The sequence below is a fragment of the Carcharhinus amblyrhynchos genome, chromosome 25 (genome assembly GCF_965287045.1).
Source record: "Carcharhinus amblyrhynchos chromosome 25, sCarAmb.v2.hapA, whole genome shotgun sequence".
In the NCBI taxonomy this organism is placed as follows: Eukaryota; Metazoa; Chordata; class Chondrichthyes; order Carcharhiniformes; family Carcharhinidae; genus Carcharhinus; species Carcharhinus amblyrhynchos.
Window position 1 is genome coordinate 7,441,740 of NC_137348.1, and position 15,692 is coordinate 7,457,431.

Consider the following 15,692-nt stretch of genomic DNA (forward strand, 5'->3'; position numbering starts at 1 on the left):
GAATGTCAAAGTGGAGATGGTTGAATTCTTTCTTTTTGAAGATGGTTATTACCTGGCATTTGTGTGGTGCCAATGTTACTTCTCACAGCCCAAGCTTGAATATTGTCCAGGTCTACCTACATGACTTGAACTGTTCAGTGTCTGAGTTGTTACGAATGGTGCAGAACGTTGTCCAGTCATTAGCGCAAGTCCCCAATTCTGACCTTTTTAATGGAGTGAAGCTTGGTGATCTCGCAATTGAAGATGTTTGGGCCGAAAACCCTACCCTGAGGAACTCCTGCAGCAATGTCCTGGCACTGAAGTGGTTTACCTTCAACGACAAACATCATCTTTTTATGCTAGGTATTACTCTGACCAGTGCAGAATTTTCTCCCAATTCCCATTGACTTCTATTCTGCTAGGACTGCTTGATGCCACATTCTGTCAAATGCTGCCATGATATCAAGAGCAATCACTCGTCACACCCACTTTGACGATTACAGTGTTATGTTATCATTGTTCATAGCATGGTTCTGGTGTACTGCAAGTTGCACAGTCATGAAATGCTAACCACAGTTGAAATTGAAAGCCTTATGACGTAATCTAAGTTTGTCAAATGATCATGCTTTGTAATGTAATGATCTTCAGCTCTTAGGAAAATCTTGCCCGGTAACTTTTTCTCTTTTTTTGGCAGCTGTTCCCTGGTCAGCAGCCAGTGGTGAAGTTACTGGAAACATTGCAGGAGTGGTTAGTGAGCCTTCCATTGGATAAAATCCCATATGATGCAATCCTAGATTTGGTGAATAACAAAATGAGGGTACGTATCTTGCTTGCCACAGAAACCACTACCTGATATTTGTTCATAGTAAAGAAGGGAATGTTTTTCTTTTGTGCAAATTCTCAAAAAACAATTCTGCAAGTAAAGTAGAAAATTCTTCTGTTAATGCAATAGCTGAATTTATGTCCTGTGATGATTGTGACAATATTTCTTCAAGATAAACTGCATTAATCTCCTCGCTGCCTACTTATTTTTATTTATAGCTGAGGTTTCAATAAGAACACTATCTCTTGAAAAGTCTTATTTCATTGTCTGAAAATACTTGCAAATTGTTCTCTTTTTACTTTGTGGTTTCAGCTTAGAGTGTAAATCTCGTGGGAAATGTTTTCAGTCGAAATCCATGAGACTTTAAAAATTTTTTTAGGCAATTTGGGGAGTGAAGAATTTTTCTAGTAGGAATGTAGTCTTACTGCCATGGTTATAGGGTTTCTGGGGTGGCACGATGGTTAGCGCTGCTGTTTCTCAGCACCAGGGACCCGGGTTCAATTCTGGCATCGGATGACCACGTGGAGTTTGCATTTTCTCCCCGAGTCTACGTGGGTTTCCTCCTGCAGTCCAAAGATGTGCGGGTTAGGTGAATTGGTCATGCTAAATTGCCCCTTAATGTCAGGGGATTAGCAAGGTAAATACATGGGTTATGGATCTAGGGCATGGGTGAGGTTGTTCTCGTTGCTGGCTCGATGGGCCAAATGGCCACCACCTGCACTGTAGGGAGATGATTCTATGATTACCCTTGCACTGCTAAGTGGAAAACCTTGAATAATTTTGAATGGAAGCATCCAACGTCAAGTTGCAATGTGTGATCTATGAAAACCATTATTTTCTGTGTTCCTCTCTCAATCTAGGTCTGCCAATTAATTTATTTTTCTTTTCACTTTGTTGAAGTTATGCTGGATATTAGGACTCTGAGATTCTCACCAGCCACATGGATGGCTGATATGAAAATAAAGAACTGCAGTGCTGTAATAAGTTGACGTTAAGATATTGTCAGCATGTTGTCTTCATTTATTCTTTCGTAGGTTGAAGACATTATTTTAAGATCAGCATTTGATGCCCATCTGAGTGGCCTGTTAGGCCATTTCATTGGGCAGCTAAGAGTCAACCACACTACTGTGGGTTTGGAGTCACCTGTAGGTGAGACTGTGTATGGATAGCAAATTTCCCCTCTAATGGACACTGGTGAGCCAAATAGGGTTTTTTTTAACAACAACCAATGATAATGATGGTGATCATGAAACTAAGGTTAGCTTTCAATTCCAGATCTTATTAATTGAATTTAAATTTCACCAGCTGCTGTGGTGAACCTTCCCCAGATCTAGTGTGTTTAGTAAGTGACTGGAAAAAAAAATCATTGAAATGTGTTCCAAGCTACCTTTGCTTGCATTATGTCTTCAAGCAATCTTTTGTTTATTGATTTAGTGAGAGGAACTTGTCTTATGAACTTCTCAGCTGCCAGGGAACAGACTTGTAGCAGGGCAGTATAAATGTTCTCATTAAGAAGAGACCAACTAGTTGTTCATAGTGAAAATTCTGATATCAACTGCTTTTCTTGGAGGTTTCAATTTGAGCAGGAATACTGCAACTTCAAAGTACACCAGTAAGCTAGGAACAGGTTATTTTTTTTCTAAAAACTGCTAAAGTGGGGACTTCCAGAATGCTCCTTAAGCTAAAATGAATTACGAAGGAACATGAATTATCTCTGCTCACTAACTAACTTTTTACTGACTGGTTGATTAAATTTTTAAAGTATTTTGCCAGCTACCAGCCCTTCCTAATCCTATTGTAATCTTTGTGTTTGCAAACAAAAATGCTCCTGGTATTGTAAATGAATTTGGTTTCATTGCAATTCAACAAGATAATTGATGCCTGTTTTCTGGGATTGCTGCCATCTTAAAGCATTTATTGCAGGCTGTTCAAATGTGACATTTGCATGCTGTTCGCCTCCAAAACTCCTTGCCTTGCTGCTTGTTTATTTTCAATGACATTGGTCACGATGCTGAAAACAGCGGCATAATCTACATGCAAAAGGAGTCATCAGTAAAAAGTGAGCATGAAATATTCAGATTGTCATCAAAACCCAACTGGTGCACTGATGTTTCTCAGGAAAGGAAACTGATCACATTTCCTCAGTCTGGTCTATTTTTGATTCCAGTCCCACACCAGTTGACCCCTACTGTTTGCTTCCCAGCAGTGAGACCAGCGAATATGCAAAATGCCATAGACTTCAGCAGAACCAGAAAGTCCTGAGGCAGTCTGCAGCAAAACCAATCCAAGAGTCTGGAAAATTCCTGCCAACGTGTTTGTCTCTTAGTTACTCTCTGAAGTAGCCTAGCAAACTATTTAATTGCATCAAACTGTTGTGGTGGTTCAATAATGTCATCCACCTCCTTGCGCAGTGATCCCAGCCAAGTCCACATTTTGAGAATGAATTTTTGAGAATCAATTATCATAGAAACATAGGAGGAGGCCATTTGGCCCTTCAAGCCTGCTCCACCATTCATTATGATCATGGCTGATTATCCAACTCAGTAACCTAATCCTGCTTTTTCCCCATAACCTTTGATCCCATTCACTCCAAGTCATATATCCAGCTGCCCCTGGAATACATTGAATGTTTTGGCATCAGCTCCTTCATATGGTAATGAATTCCATAGGCTCACCACTCCTTGGGTGAAGAAATGGCGCCTCACCTCCGTCCTAAATGGTCGACACTGAAACCTCAGGCTGTGATCCTGGTTCTAGATTCCCTCACCATTGGGAATATGCTCCCTGCATTTACCTTATCGGATGACTATGTAAGATTTGTTCTGGGAGTCGCTGATTACCAGAGAAAGGATTCGAGTTCATAGGTTGTTTTAAGCCACTTACCATAGCAATGAATTAAATATATCACATGAGCTAAATAGGCAGAACAAATATGCAATCCAAAGCAGGCAAGAACAGTTTACAGATCCCAGAAAATACAAGGGGAGAAATGATGGTCTACATTGCTGTAGCCACGGTCTCTTTTGGTCTTTGTCATCCCAACCTGAGCCAGGTTATTAAGCTGGACCCTCGGGAACCTTTTTTTTTCATCCAATGTATTTTTTACAGACTCGAGTCTATTTCTTTACCTTATTTCTATAGGTTTGAGGGTGTCCCTTGCCAATGATTTACTACTTTATCCAACTAGCAAGGGGTAGATGCCCAAGCTAAATCTGTTCTATTTTCACTGCCTGGCCATTAAGTGGTTTTGAGGCACATGTGGTTAACTTAGTTTAGATAGTTGCTTTACATATGGAACATGATATTCCTACTTATCAGGCTGAGGAAGTCTTCCATGAGGACCTGTTCTCATTATGCCCTAGGTAGAGATAATGGGGGCTTATGTTGTTTCCGTCATTGTCAATCCAGCCAACTGCTATTAAATCTGTCTTAATAATGGGAAAAGAGAGAGGGAGAATTTTATTATAATATTCAGTTAAGTTTTGACATACCTTTGTATACAAATGCAGTCCAAGTATTCTGTTCAGTTATTTTCTATGTGTATCATTCTCTTGCAGATATCTGGAATGTTTCTTGCAAATCGTATCGAGTGGGTTGCTTGCCAGGGCAGCCAGCCTCAGTACCGAGGTTACCCATGCTCGCTTTGGACACTCTTTCATACCCTGACAGTACATGCTGTGACACGCCCTGAAATGCGAATTCTTCCTGGTAAAACCGTTTATTTTCAAACAGCTTTATCTTCTGTGACCCAACATGATTGACTGTGTCTGAGAAGTTAATGGTGCTAATGACCAGAAAACTTGAATGTTAGGGGTGGAATCCTCCCATCCCACAGTGGGTTTGGTGCTGAGTGGGAGCAGAGAATTTAGCAGGAGCCAAAGAGTAAACACTTTTTGTAATCGGGGGCAGGGGGCTAGGGACCTAGCTTCAATTCCGGCCTCAGGTCACTGCCTATGTGGAATTTGCATATTCTCTCAGTGTTTGCATGGGCTTCCTTTGGGCGCTCTGGTTTCCTCCCACACTCCAAAAATGTGTGGGTTAGGTGGATTGGCCATGTAAAAGTGACCCTTGTGCCAGGGAATTGGCAGGTTAAATATACGGGGTTGTGAGAATAGAGTCTGAGTGGGGTTGTGGTCAGTGCAGATTCAATGGGCCGAATGGCCGCCTTCTGCACTGCAGAGATTTTATTCTAATTCTCTCAATGACTGGTCAGTCTTCCCACTGTCAAGTGGTGTCAATGCCATCTGCATTCATTTGCATCTCAATAATGCTTATTAAAATAGCTGGCTGCTGGCATTTTTTACTCATTCGTGAGTCATGGGTGTCACTGGCTGACCGACATTTACTGCCCATCCCTAATTGCCTGAGGACAGTTGAGAGTCAACAACATTTATATGCCTCTGGAGTCTTATGTAGGTCAGACCAGGTGAGAATGGCAGATTTCCTTCCATTATTGAACCGGGTGGGTTTTTCCAACAATTGTTTCATGGTTATCGGTCAATTCTTAATTCCAGATCTTTATTATTGAATTCAAATCCCACCATCTGTCATGATGGGATTCGAACCCAGGTCCCCAGAACATTTGCTGAGTTTTTGGATTAATAGTCCAGTGAGAATACCATTTGGTCATCCCATTTGGTCTTCCAATTTTGTCTTACACCAGCGGAAATTTGCGTCGGTCTAGAACCAGATTGATAGAGTGACGCGCAGAAGGCAGTCCTCAGTTCTCAGACTTTGGGGTGAGTACAACCTACAAAGCCTACCTACCTCAGTACTGTGCTGTGCACCACCCTACCAGGGCAGATTGATTTCTGCCCATGAACTCCATGCTGAGCTGGCCTTCAGAGACAGCATTGTGCTATTGGACACGTTGTCAGTCCTGCATCACCAGCTTGGAATCAGTACTGCACCTGGGGTTGGGGAATACAAGATATTGCATCTCACCTCCTTGGGTGATACGCCAGTGTCTCATGATGAAGGTCCAGAGTTTGACTGGAATTGGGGGGTGAGGGAAGCCAGCGTTAGGGAAAGCACGTGAACTGATGACGACCAGGGGTGCAGTGTGAAAGGAAAAGTGTGCAAGAAGGGCAAACAAAGGTATGGGGAGGGGGAAGAAGGGAAGTGTACAGTGGGAAGCAGGGGTGGGGTGGGGGGGGTGGTGCGGTGTGAGTACAAGGACTCATGGCAGGCAGAGGGACGTGGAGGTGGATGAAGAAGACAAGCAATGGAAGGCTGAAACCAAGGGAAGGGGTGCTGGATCCCAACAAGGCTGCATGAAAAGTAGACAAAGAAGGGGTTGAAAGGATAGTGTGTATATTGCTGGAAGAGGCCGCAGACAGATCTAGGATATGAGGTGGGAAAGTGTTCATGTGGCACATTAGGGAAGGGCTGCAGTGGTTTGTGGAAGTCACTGTTGTCCATAACCCTCTTCAGTAGCAGGAATGATGTCAAGGCTCCCATTTGCGTTTTGGGGCTGGCAGACAGTATAGGCATTCCTGCTGTTTAATGGAAGTGAGTCACAGATTATAAACAATCCAGGGGCTATGTGGACCTCTGTCTGAAGTCAAGAGATAGGAGACAGTGCAGTCACACAGCTACCATGCAACAAGAGGGATCATTGGAAGCATGGGGAAGCCCAGCTGCAGGGACTATGTGTAAAGGGCTGTCCTACAGTCAACATCCTTCGGCTGTGATGGGCTAAGTACAAGGCTGCAGAGGATATTGTGACGGTGACAGGGCATCTGCAGCCTGTAGATAGGGAACACTGAAGCTGGCGTGAAGAGGGGGCAACTCCTGAGAGTTATGGTGCACACTGCCTCCAGGTGGGGTGTCCAGATCTGTGACTCACAGCAAAGGGGCCTTGCAGGTGATGGACTTGGTAGACAGGTGATGGACTCGACAGGATCCAGGTCAATAAGACATAGACCCCATTGCCCAGGAAGCAGCAGAAAGCCAGAATTCAAAGTTTGTACTTCCAACTAAGTACAATCGATAGACTCACGTCAAAGTTTCCATTGCTACATAGTAGAAGGCAGAAATGAAGTTAAGAATCATCAAATCCCTACAGTGCAGAAGGAGCCCATTCAGCCAATTGAATCAGCACTGACTCTCCAAAAGAGCATCTTACCCAGGCCAGTCCTATTACCATAACCCTGCACATATACCATGGCTAACCCACCTAACCTACACATATTTGGACTATGGTTGGAAACCCGCGCAATTGGAGGAAGCTCATGTAGACACGGGGAGAACATGAAAACTCCATACAGATAGCCACGAATGGCCAGAATCGAACCCAGGTCCCTGGTACCATGAGGCAACAGTACTAACCATTGTGCCGCTTGGAAGTCTTAGGATGAAGAGGACACAGCTGCATCAATTCTGCTATCCCATCAGTGACGGGGTGTTCTGGGTTAACAATCAATAAGAAGTCTCTCAACACCAGGTTAAAATCCAACAGGTTTATTTGGTAGCACAAGCCACAAGCTTTCGGAGCGCTGCCCCTTCATCAAATGAGTGGGAGGTCTGTTCAGGGCATGGAAAGACACAAACTCAATTTACAAAATAATGGTTGGAATGCGAGTCTTTACAGATATTCAAATCTTAAAGGTACAGCTAATGTGAGTGGAGAGAAGGTTAAACACAGGTTAAAGAGATGTGTATTGTCCCCAGCCAAGACAGTTAGTGAGATTAACAATTAATGCCGACCTTCAGTGGCCAAATGGATTCCATTCGGTCACCATAAGCAACTGAAAGCTCATAGTTACACCAAGTCAGTGATTGGAATTCAGAGCCATGTTGGTCCAATCGTGAAATTCACAAGTCCTTGCCCACCCGTCCCCCACAGGACTCCAGATATCTTACCTGTGGAATTGCTGCTTATGTGCATGCGCGCATGCGTATCCATGTCCCAGGATGAGGTAGCATGAGGAACATTACAACCTAGGCTACCAAAGCGTAGCTGCCCCACTACTTCCATTAGGTCTCTCTTTCACTCCTTCCTTTTCCGCGCTCTTTAACCTTTCTGATCCTCAATATATTTTTTCAAAGAGGAGACGAAAGTGAGAATGGATCTCGTGGTCCAGGCAGCTTTTCTTGGAGTCTTTTGACAAGGGTGATGAAAGAGAGAAAGGCATCGCTGCGCACAGCTCCAGCAGGAGGTGCTGTATGGGGGACATGGCCAGAGGGAGCCAGATCTTCAACAGGAGGTTGAGGATCTCAGCCAAGACAGTGGAGACGACTTGCCACACCAGTGGACTGCCATCAACATGTCTTCTACCTTGCACATGAGTGAAAGACAGGGCAAAGCTGTGGTTGTTCGGAGATTTAATTTACCACTTTTGCCACCTGCTGCGAGAAAACTGGATGCCACGTGGGTTTGGACACTTCTCCCTATCAGTGGCTCAGAAGTGACGGCAACACTCACTCACTTTCTTTGCTTCTGAGTCTTTCCAGGGATAAATTGGGGACCCGTGTAGTTTCACAGTTATTAACTCATCGGTGTATTCAGGCGGTGACCCTTCCTCTACAGGAAGACCCATCATTATTTAAACTTCTCTCTGGGAGAAGATATCCAGGCTCAGATTCCCAGGTTTTTCAGTTATCTCAGGCTTTCCAATTGCAGGGTGCAATTGACCTCACCTGTGTGTTTATAAGGGCTCCCTAGCAGCAACCCTTAATTTTTGTCAACTCCAAGAGCTTCCATTCCATCAACTTGCAACTGATGTGTGACCATCACAAATACATGCTGTACGTATGTGCTTGGTTCCCTGGGAGTTGCCATGAGGTTGTTGCGAGAGGCCAAGCACCGCATTGCTACAGGGGATTTGCTGTTCTTGCTGGCAAGCTCTACTGCAGCTTCTTCAAATTTAGAGGTCAAGGATCTCGAATGTTTACATTGTCTTTTTGTCTATGCCATCCATATCAGTTACAGCCACACCCAACACTCTTCACAACATAATTTTTGTCCTTTTTTTCCTGCAGCTCTGATAAAGGGTCATTCTGACTCAAAACATTGGCTTTATTCTCTCTCCACAGTCGCTGCTGAGATTTTCCAGCATCTTTCGTTTTCGTTTTCGTTTCCGATTCCAGCATCCGCAGTATTTGGTCTTTAACGTCCCAAGCCGGGGAGGTGATGTTAGTGTGTTTTTTGCGCCGTCCATGGGGTACAGCAAGTGCCTGTGGCTCTGGACTCTTCAAATAAGAGCCCTGAAGACTTTTGGCAGTGAAAACAGCTGTGCCTTTTTTGAGACTACTCTTTTGCTTCTGGCTTTGTGACATTTTCAGCAGTTTGCAGAAGATAGGTGGGCTGGAAAGAGTGATATCAGTCTGCTGGATTGGTGCTTAGTCATAGTACCAGGAGCTTTGAACCCCCACCCCCAGCTGATGGTGGGTGGATAAATCAGATGTCAGGTAATTTGGAGGGGAACTCACCTGTGCATCATTCTTGAACTTACAAATAGAATCTGCAGTGAGATCCAGCCATTCTGGCCAGCAAGAAAGATGCTGCTGGAGCCTTCTGCCACTGTAATTAGTCTTGTAAATGGAGAATTCAGTCCTATAATTTGTCTACTCAATGTTTGTTTGTACAAATGACATTGATCATTCGCATATTCCAAACATGCCTAGCGTTTCACAGCCAATGAACTACTTTCTGAAATATACTTTCTGAAACATGGCAACCTATTTTTCTGATTCATGCATTCGGACCATTGCTGATTATCAATAAAAGCCCTGTGTGCAGCAAGGTACCATAAATGGCATTGTGATATAGAAAAAATATCATTTTGTGATGTTTGTTGAGGGATAATTATTGACCAAATGCCAGGGAGAACTGCTTTGCTCTTCAAAATAATGCCACAAGATCTTTTGTGAATGACTTTGAGAACGGATAACTTATCATCTGATAGATGGCAACTCTGACCTAGCAGCTATATCTTGGTCACGCCCTGAAGTTTAAGTCTACGTTATGTGCTCAGTTCCCTGGAATGGTACAACATTATGATTCAGGTGAGTTCCTATTCTCTAGTGCTCACAGATGGCAGATCTTGTCCAGCATGTTCGTTCTTATTTAACTGCTTCAGTGAGCGTATAAATTGGGAGTGGGCCACACCATCCTTTAAGCCTGCTCTGCCATTCAGTAAGATCATCGCTGATTTGACTGTAACCTCAATTCTACATTTCTGCCTACTCCAATAACCTTTCACCCTGTTACTTATCAAGAATCTATCCATTTCGACTTTTTAAAATATTCAAAGATCGTGGTTCCGAGGAAGAGTTCCATTGACTTCCAACCCTCTGAGATAAAAGTTCTCCTCATTTCTTCCCCAAATAGGCAGCCCCTTATTTTTAAACAGTGGCCTCTAGTACTAAATTCTGCCACAAGTGGAAGCATCCTTTCCACATTGACACTGTCAAGGTGCCACAGGACCTTGTGTTTTAATTACGTCATCTCTTACTCTTTCTAAACTCCAGCAGATAAAAGCCTAGCCTTTCCGACCTTTTCTGATAGAGGTCCACGTGTTAATATGGTAAACCTTCTCTGATTTGCTCTCACATCTTCATCTTTACATCTCCTTAAATATGGAGAACAATACCATACCCAGTACTCCAGATGTGATCTCAACATTGCCTTATAACTGGAGCATGACCTTATTTTTGTATTGAATTTACCTCACCATCGATGTTAGTGTTCTATTAATTTTACTAATTACTTGCTGTACCTATATATTAACCTTTTGTGATTCATGCACTCGGACTACTGGTTGTCATAAAAAGCCGTTTGGTTCATTAGTATCCTTTGGGAAAAGAAATCTGCTATGCTTACCTAGCCTGGCCTCCATGTGACTGCAGAGCCACAGCAAGTGCCCTTTGAAATGGCCAAGCCACTTCGTTCATGGGCAGTTAGGGATGGGTGTAAAATGCTGGTCCAGCCAGCAATGCCCATTTCCCTGGTGAATGTAACTTTTCCAAGTTCTTTGCTCCTTTCCCTTTCCTGATTTATAGCTATTGCTAATGACTAATGTTAATAGTACCATTTCTTCAGTTAAAACCAACTCATTATATATTCCCTATCTGCCTTGAGTTTAACTTCCATATTCCTTAATGACTAAATCCCTATCTTCAGTGTCCTTTTGTTACAGTATAAAACAAAACATTTTAGTAAGCTCTGTCCTTTGTTTAGTCTTTGGTTTGTGCTGAATTGGCTGATCACAGCAGGGTGCCTGAGATCATCTTTGTTTCTATTGGCCACTAAGGAGAAAACTAAGCAGGTTGATTTCTTCCTGATGCAGTGAATCCTGCTGGAAAATAGAATGTGGGACCAGATTGAGTTGAGCGTATGGTAGGAACTGAGTCAATACCTGCAAGCAAAGGGTGATCAGTTTCAGGAGACTTCATCTACCTTTGCAACTATACCTCGAAATGAATTGTTTGTGGAGAGAAAATCAGGAAATGACAGTTCGTTCATTTGCTCAGTGGCACCAGCTGGTCTTTGACATTTATACACAGAGATGAGTCTGTCCGTTACTCTTGATGTACTATTTTAAGAACTAGGTCAGCTAAGACAGCCGGATTATGTGCAGAAATGTTTGTTTCTTATTATTTGCCTATATTGACTATTGTAACCAGTGAAGATCCTTTAATCCTACACTGCAAGTCGGTGGGTTGTTCGTCCACTTTAAAGATTAGGATAAATTAAATTGCAGAAGTTGGGGTGGTACTAGCAAGGACAGGAGGATTACGTGTTTAAAAAGTGTGTTTTAATCAATTATAGTTCACCTCTACCAAGTCCAAATAAAATGAAATGCCAATGACTAAATATTTGTGCTGGTAAAACACAGGTTGATATATTATAGCTTGCTACAGTAATATTTTGTAATATGCATTAGACTGTTTATTTGCACATACTTCAACGTTGCAAATCTTTTGACTCTCCCTTTATGTGGTCCGTATCTGAATCTTCCTTTTCTGGACTTCATCTCTACCTGCTGAGTAAATCCAATCCTTTCTGTTTTTAAGGGGGATTCACTATCTCTGCTCTGTCAGAACCACAATCATGTTTTTACTTCCCACAGCCATTATACTCAAATGAAGCAGATCTTTTAAAGGAATGCAAGTATTTACACTGATGCCAGCCAGTACCAAACAGTTGGAAAGATTATGGTCTTGATGCTGTTAGATAAACCAAAGGACTAGGAGGCTACTGTTCGCACCTCAGCCAAGTGTTTATAAGAGTGAGCATCCCAATTGTCAATCAAAGCATTGGGGATGAGTAATTCGATCAGTAAACGGCCCTGCTGTAACATCAAAATAAATTATGGTTAGCACTTCAGCACGAGGGATCTGGGTTTTATTCTGGCTTGGGCCACTGTAGAGTTTGCACATTTTCCCCGTGTCTGCATGGGTTTCCTCTGGGTGGTCCGATTTCCTCCCACAGTCCAAAAGGCTCGCGGATTGGGTGCATTGGCCATGCTAAATTCCCCCTCGGTGTACCCGAACAGGCGCCGGAGAGTGGTGGCTTGGGGATTTTCATAGTAACTTCATTGCAGTGTTAATGTAAGCCTACTTGTGACACTAATAAATAAGCCTTAACTTAATCCCCCAACGGAGTATGTTCCTTGCATTTTAACATTTATACCAGATGAGGGAGCTAATGAACTCACGGCCAGGTCCCCACTCAAGGAAAGGATTAAATACTGAGACTTGGAGCTCTTGGGGTGGGGCGGGGGGGGGAAAGGATGATTTTGGATCCTTCCTTTCTTGTTTAGTAGCAGTTTATCATGAGTCTTTACATCAGAAAGTGTACTTCTTTTCAAAAGCATCAGACGTTTCCAAAGAGAATTGGCAACTTTGGTATTTATAATTTTTTAAGGAAAATTGCTTAAATGTTGCGGTTTGCGTCTTCCTTTTATCTTTGCTTTACAAAGAATAAACTGTTTGTTTTCTCTGTTCTAATAATTCGTGAGAATTTTATTCTGCCTAATTTACCATTGGATGGGCTGTGGAGTGTGCCCTGGGAACCTTCATTGAATTTATGACGCAGGCTTCTCAATAGGAAAGTTAAAGTTTATTTCTTTGTCGCAAGTAGGCTCACAATACTGCAGTGAGGTTACTGTGAAATTCCCCTAGTCGACATGCTCTGGCGCTTATGGCACGTGGAAGTAGAATTGAGCATGGCCGATGCACCTAACCAGCATGCCTTTCATACTGTGGGAGGAAACCGGAGCACCCAGAGGAAGCTTATGCAGACACGGGGAAAACATAGAACATAGAACTTAAAACATTACAGTGCAGTACAGGCCCTTCGGCCCTCGATGTTGCGCCGACCAGTGGAACCAATCTAATGACCCTCTAACCTAAACTATTCCAATATTATCCATATGCCTATCCACTGACCATTTGAATGCCCTTAAAGTTGACGAGTCCACAACTGCTGCAGGCAGGGCATTCCACGCTCTTACTACCCTCTGAGTAAAGAACCTATCTCTGACATCTGTCCTATAACTACCACCCCTTAATTAAAAGCTATGTCCAAAACAAAGCTTTGTTTGCATGTTTAAAACGTGCAAACTCCACACAGACAGCGACCCAAGCCGAGAATCAAAACCGGGTCCCTGGTACTGTAAGGCTGCATTGCTGACTGCTGTGCTACCGTGCCACCCCAGGAATTCTCTGACCAAAGTAGCACTTCAAAGACAGGCATTTCCAACACACAATGCAATTGTATAGTTAAGTTTAATAATTTTTTATGGTATGGATCACTTTATTTCAGTCTTCAACTGATTCCTGCTGGCTATGGAAGCCATGATGTGGGTATGCCGGCGTTGGACTGGCGTGTAAACAGTAAAAAGTCTGACAACACTGCTATCCCCACACCCCCACTTCTTGCCTTCAGACAACCACACAACCTCAAACAGACCATTGTTCGCAGCAAACTACCCAATCTTCAGGAGAACAGTGACCACAATTCCACACAACCCTGCCACAGCAACCTCTGCAAGACATGCCAGATCATCGACATGGATACCATCATCACACGTGAGAATACCATCCACCAGGTACATGGTAAATACTCTTGCAACTCGGCCAACATTGTCTACCTGATACGTTGCAAGAAAGGATGTCCCGAAGCATGGTACATTGGGGAGACCATGCAGTCGCTACGACAATGGATGAATGAACATCGCTCAACAGTCACCAGGCAAGACTGTTCCCTGCCTGTTGGCGAACACTTCAGTGGTCACGAGCATTCAGCCTCTGACCTTCGGGTAAGCATTCTCCAAGGCGGCCTTCACGACACACGACAGCGCAGAGTCGCTGAACAGAGACTGATAGCCAAGTTCCGCACACATGAAGACGGTCTCAACAGGGATCTTGGGTTCATGTCGCACTATCTGTAACCCCCGTGACTTGCCTGGGTTTGCAAAACCTCACTTACTGTACTGTCTGGAGACAATACACATCTCTGTAACCTGTGATCAGTGCTCCTTCCACTCACATTGACAGCCACTTCAGGTCTTGAACAGCAGGTTAGGTGTAAGGATTCGCATTCTAATCAGTAATCTCTAAACTGTCTGTGCTTTATATGCTCTGTCTGAGGCCAGAACTCTCCATTCACCTGACGAAGAGGGAAACCTCGAAAGCTTGTGAGTCTATTATCAAATAAATCGGTTGGACTAAAACCTGGTGTTGTCAGACTTTTTACTGTGGCTATGGAAGCAGCAGGGTCCAGTGTGAAGAAGCTGAAGGATGGGTGGCTAATTGTAGGGCAGGTGCCAGGAATTGACAGGCACAAAACCAGCAAGAAAATGTATCTATATTAATATACTTGGTTGATTTAGAAAGGAAAGGTTAAAACTTTAGTAAGATGTTGATGATTAATGGTGGGAAGACTGAAAAGCAATTTCTTAAGCATAATGGTCATTTTAATGCCTATTATAGCTTGCCCATTAAAAATGACAGTGCCAGGCATTGCTAAATCTTGTCTAGAATCAAAATTATTACACCAAGTAGCATGCAGCAATGTGAATTGCATCCATTGGTAAAGAAAATGAATACTGTACATTATAGATATTTATATTTTAGCCAGATATTCTCTGAACGCTGCAGGGAAAAGCCTGGGAATTATCGGCTGGTGAGCCGAACATCTGTGACGGGTAAGTTATTAGAAGGTATTCTGAGGGACAAAGACTGATTAGGGACTGTCGGTGTGTGACTGGTAAATGATGTCTCAGGTATTTGAGTTTTTTTGAAGGGGCAACCACGAAGGTAGATGAGGGCACTGTGGTCGTCGTTGTCTACGTGGACCTGAGCAAGGCCTTTGACAGAGTATCAGATGGTAGGTTGTTGTATAAGATTAAATCTCACAGGATGAGATAGCCAATTGGATACAAAATTGGATTGAGGACAGAAGATAGCGGGTGGTTGTAGAGGTTTGTTTTTCAAACTGGAGACCTGTGACCAGCAGTGTGCCTGAAGGAATTGATGCTGGGTCCACCATTACTTGTCATTTTATATTAATGATTTTGATGAGAATTCAGGAGGTTTGGTTAGTAAGTTTTTAGATGACACCAAGATTGGTGGCATAGTGGACAGTGAAAAACATTATCTAGAATTTCAACAGGATCTTGCAGTTGAGCAGTAGGCTGATGAATGGCAGATGGAATGTAATTTAGATAAATGCAAGGTGATGCATTTTGGTAGATCGAACCAGAGCAGGACTTATTCAGTTAATGTTAGGGCAATGGGGAGAGTTATAGAACAAAGAGATCTAGAGGTTAAAGTTCATAGCTCTTTGAAAGTGGAGTCAAAGATAGATAGAGTTTTGAAAAAGGCATTCGGCATGCTTGGTTTCATTGGTCAGAACATTGAATACAGGAGATGGGACGTC

At 43.1% G+C, this 15,692-nt stretch overlaps 1 protein-coding gene across 1 annotated transcript in view; it reads left to right on the forward strand.

Annotated features, from left to right (window-relative positions):
- The window catches only part of qsox2 (quiescin Q6 sulfhydryl oxidase 2), a 104,206-nt gene that overhangs the window by 70,040 nt on the left and 18,474 nt on the right, over positions 1-15,692 (forward strand). The window contains exons 9-10 of the mRNA XM_080212020.1: positions 674-796; positions 4,360-4,510. Of these exons, the coding sequence (XP_080068146.1) occupies positions 674-796; positions 4,360-4,510 (274 nt within the window). The remainder of the gene's footprint in view (positions 1-673; positions 797-4,359; positions 4,511-15,692) is intronic.